This window comes from Physella acuta, unplaced genomic scaffold (genome assembly GCF_028476545.2).
Source record: "Physella acuta isolate Inbredline_101_S28 unplaced genomic scaffold, ASM2847654v3 ptg000150l, whole genome shotgun sequence".
Classification (NCBI taxonomy): domain Eukaryota; kingdom Metazoa; phylum Mollusca; class Gastropoda; family Physidae; genus Physella; species Physella acuta.
In genome coordinates this window covers 1,497,501-1,502,183 of record NW_026731669.1, presented here as the reverse complement: position 1 = coordinate 1,502,183, position 4,683 = coordinate 1,497,501, and the positions used below count along the sequence as shown (strand labels likewise).

At 34.2% G+C, this 4,683-nt stretch overlaps 1 protein-coding gene across 1 annotated transcript in view; it reads left to right on the top strand.

Annotated features, from left to right (window-relative positions):
* The first annotated feature begins 3,058 nt into the window (after positions 1-3,058).
* Positions 3,059-4,683, top strand: part of LOC131935629 (gastrin-releasing peptide receptor-like) — a 4,487-nt gene continuing 2,862 nt past the window's right edge. Inside the window, exon 1 of the mRNA XM_059292132.1 lies at positions 3,059-4,011. Within this exon, the coding sequence (XP_059148115.1) occupies positions 3,059-4,011 (953 nt within the window). The remainder of the gene's footprint in view (positions 4,012-4,683) is intronic.

Here is a 4,683-nt window from a genome sequence, read left to right as displayed (position 1 = left end):
GTTGGTGATGGCTGAAGAAATTTGCCCAGAAAAATCAAAGATATGCCTGGAAAAAACTAACCCCCGAACTGAAATTCAGCCCTCTGACTGAAAAGTTTGGAGACCCCTGCTCTAAAGCTACACGTATTTAGCATAAAATATTGTTTTAAGGTTATCTGAAGGTTTAGTTGGAATAGTCCAGAAGAAGGTTATGTGCGGATGTGAGTTCAGTTTGCCCCATGTATTTAGGTAGCTTTATTTTAGGAATGAATATGAGTAAAAAAAACAACTGTGTGAACAACAGGACGTGCGCTAATGAACTAAAGAAAATTATTAAACGTGTGTATCAGATGAAATAGCAACAATTTTTTTTTTAGTTGCCGATCGTGTCTTCTGTGTGTAGCTTTTTGTTTAAAATTAACGTAGGCACGAAATTGCTCACAGTGGAATCGAAGCCTATCGGGTCACACAGTAGCAAGTCCTGCAGCTGTTGCAGTTTAAACGCTGAACTTAGTAGTACCCCCTACCCGCTAAGCAGGACGCCTAATTAACGGTTACCAAGTGCTCAGTTAGAAGCTCTAGAATTTTGGATATTACCCCACATTTCAGGACATTAGCCCGACACAATAAAAAGGCTCAAGGACATTACCACCTGATAGTTACCCATCGTTTCTTGTATCAGTAACGCAACAATTAAGTTAAGGGTAACGGCAGCTATAACGGTAGCTATAACGGTAGCTATAACGGTATCTGTAGCAAAAAAAAGCGATAGTTGTAGCGGTAACGGTAACTGTAAAATTCAATGTAACTGTAACGGCAACATCAATGGTAACGATAATGTGAGTATATAATAAAAAAAAAAAGCTTTCTGATTGTGTCATCTTTTTCAAGTAATTTATTTGAAACTTTTCAATATTTAGAATAGAAACTATTGTTGCAATGGAGATTTGCGTTTTGTTTTTCTTTAGTTGGGCAATCGCCTCTGTTGTTGATTGTTGCAACTTTTTGCATCCATGGTTATCTGTGGTTATGTTGTTTTTGCATTTGAAACGGCCTGATGTTGTGAGTTGAAAGTCTCAGTGATTGTTTGAAATGCTTTTTAAGTTTTGATGTTGTTTTTTTGAACGATTTTTGTGTGTTTTGCTGCTGTGCATAATGTTTCATGGCTTGGTTGGGTAATCGGTGGAATATGGTTTTGATGCTGCTTGTTGAGGTGAGTATTGGTGGGGTTGAGTTGCGTAAATTGATCATTCTTAACTCAGTAGCGATGATAACATTCTTTACTTTTGCTGTGCATTGAAAATACATTTTTCATTATGTGAATTTGAAAATAATTTTCATGAAATACGACATACAGTTAGGTCTTTTTTATGTATGACGGATGGTAAGTGAAGAGGAGTTTTTTTTTCTGAACACCATTAGTGCTTAAATCAGCTCTTTTTCATCAGTTTATGCGTATTTTGAGCAGTATAGTCTTTACGGTCGGTATGTTTTAGTTGTTTTGTGAAGACTCCAACAGTTTACGAAAAGTTTAGTTCATAAAATAATGATGTGTTGTCTAGTAAAGTGTCATGGGGAGCTTACGTAATATTTGTCATTTAATGTGACTTCAATGTTAGTTTCTTGATGATGAACAGAACAATAATAGCCTAAGTCAGAATAATTAAATACCTGGGCTCAATCCCACGACTATTGTGTTTATAATTGCTTTTTAAATTTTGGAAATAATTAATTTTTTATTCAATATCTTTATCAAAATTATCAAAGCGTAATAAGACCTAAAGTATTTTTTGGAAAAAAAAGATGAAAAAAAATGAGAAGTATCCTTACTTACATTTTAGACTATACAATTTTAGTTATAATAATTAGGGGACGTAGTGGTATAGCGTTAAAGAGATAAACTACTAACCCGTAAGTCTCGAGTTCGAAACCGGGTTCATTTCAGTAGACCGTCTCTGAGTCCACACATCTGGGATGTGTACAAACTCACGTTAGGAAAAGCAAAGGCTGCTGGGCCCAAAAACAGATGAACTCTACTTCACGTTGTCCCATAGACTGTCAGGTTTGGAAGGAGAAACTTACTTTTTATTATACATTGGAGGAAATTACTGACGTTTTTTTTAATGTCTATTGAGTTTGTTTAAAAATTAGATTGTTGAATGTGTAATGCTGTTTGCTCTTCCGTTAACAATATTATTCGATATTAGTCGATAAATCTCATAATTGCTAATCCTAAAAGTTCCGAGTTCGAACCCTCAGGTGGATGATGCTCGCTAGCTGGGGATAGGAAAGACAGCTCCAAAATGAAACAACTGCTGCCATGTGGTTTGTTTTATGTTGGACAAAGGCTGTGGAAGCAAATACAATAAGAAAATCAGGCTGAAATCGGAGTCATCTACCTATATGGCGCATACCAAGTTGACACTTAATACTCAATCCCTTAAATCAATAAAATAAGATTTGCTTTAGAGGCCAATGGGCACGTTCACGCCGTTACATGTAAGATCTCTTATGGCCCTCATACATTAATGATTGACCTGGTTTTGTTAACCACTGGGACCAGCTAAATCACACTGAAAATCTTTAGGACATAAATCATTTGAGGGTCCCTAACTAGAACAAAATACAAAAAGAAAAATACTTAGAATTTTATGTTTTTTGTTCTAATTTTCATACTTGCTAACGTAATGCACATTACGTTGAAGCATTTTTAAAAAATACAATTTACTCTTTTAATTTTATACTTGCTTTAGAATATAAGGAAAATTTTCTTCTAATATATTTCGAAATATATTTTTTACAGTTATGATAATGTATTATAAATAGTGATTCAATTAAATATCATTGAAATATTGAAATGTTTCATTTATTGCAGATATTAAATATAGGTCCAAAATTGCCAGAAGAACTGATCTTATGTGAAAATTAATTACATTTTTTTTGTTATGTTTTAATTTTTAGACGGAAAGATCTTCAATCTCAACATTGCCACCAAGAATGATAGAAGTTGGTAAGAACAAAGTCAACGAGCATATATAATTCTGAATCTCGCGCCTAGATTGTCAATTCACTAGATAAAATGAATTTTACCTTCAACCGTAACCAGACGAACGACTTAACAGACAAATACTACACCAATGATGATACTTATAACAACATCTTGACCTTTGTATACATTATAAACAAGTATTATCTCTGGATTATTATGGTCATCGGCTTACCAGGAAACATTTCCACAATATTTACCATATCACGCATGTCGAGTTTAGGATCGTTTTCTCTGTACGTTAATCTGCTAGCAATCGCAGACAGTGTGGCACTGGTACTGAAACTCACCATCTATCAACTTTTAAGCAACCAGGTTAATTTGACAACAAGTGGTTGCCGCATCATGCTTTTTCTAGTTACATTTTTTACCTCTTACGCCAACTGGATACTAGTCCTGATGGCAGTAGAGCGTCTTGTAGCTGTCAGATTTCCATTAAAAATACAAAAGTATCTCAGTTACAAGAAGTCAATCATATGGAATTTGATTGTATGTGTGTCTCTTATGGTCATGTACACCCCGATACTCTGGATGTACGATTTTCAGATCAACAACATCGGCTGCTACATTAACAAAGAACCAATTCACCTGGTCATCTATTTAAAATGGGTAAATATCCTTCTGCTAGCCTTCATTCCATTCATCCTTATTGTACTCATTAACGTGCTTATACTGTGTGTCATCCGCAAGGCTTTTAAGCAGCGCTACCTCCTAACGAACAGTTCCAGCAGCACAGACGTGTCAACTCTCAGACAGACCATGCTCATGTTGTTTCCATCAAATTTGGCCTTCGCTATTCTAATATTCCCAGCTTGCGCCTTAACAGTTGCAGAGTCGTATTGGTATGAAACTATAAACACTAAAGGCTTTGCATTTAAGTACCTGTTCAAGGAGATCTCGTACATTCTTGTAGACTCCACGCATGCGTTGAACTTTTACCTTTACTTTCTGAGTGCTCGTAAATTTAGGAAACAGTTTAACAAGATGTGGTCATGTAAGCAAACCAGCGTCCAGCTTGGCGATATGTAAGTAGTGATGTACGCTAATATTAATTAATGTCAAGTTCGAGTTTGTGTTGAAGTTGAATGTGAGAATAACAATATGGTAAAAACTGAAGTTTATATTATGGTCATGATTGAAACTAAGGTTAAGGTATAGGTTTAGATTTAGTTTTAGTTCTACTGTTAGTGTTTGTCTTACGTTTACTTCTGGGTTGACATTGACGTTTAGATTAACGTTCAGGTTTACGTTTAGGTATACATTCAGGTTTAAATTTAGATTTAGATTAAGCTTTAGACAAAGGTTAACTTTATTTTCATATTTATGATTAGATTTAGAAACTTTAGGTACCGTTTTAGATTGAGAGTTACTTTTTAGATTTTGAGCAAAGTTTTTTTTTTCTTTGAATTCAATTTGGATTGGGTTTTTTATTTGACCAACTATATGTTAATACACACTTTGCAAGAGTTAAATGACAAGTTTATTTGAATTGTTTTATTTTTAAATTACATTACCTATGGACTTATACGCTGGTAAGAGCTAAACAGCACATATTTGATTGAAACATGAACTATAACATATAAATAGTCCTACTATATTTAACTTATTTATATATGAACTAATATATTATGTCATATTTATGCAACTGTATTAAACAA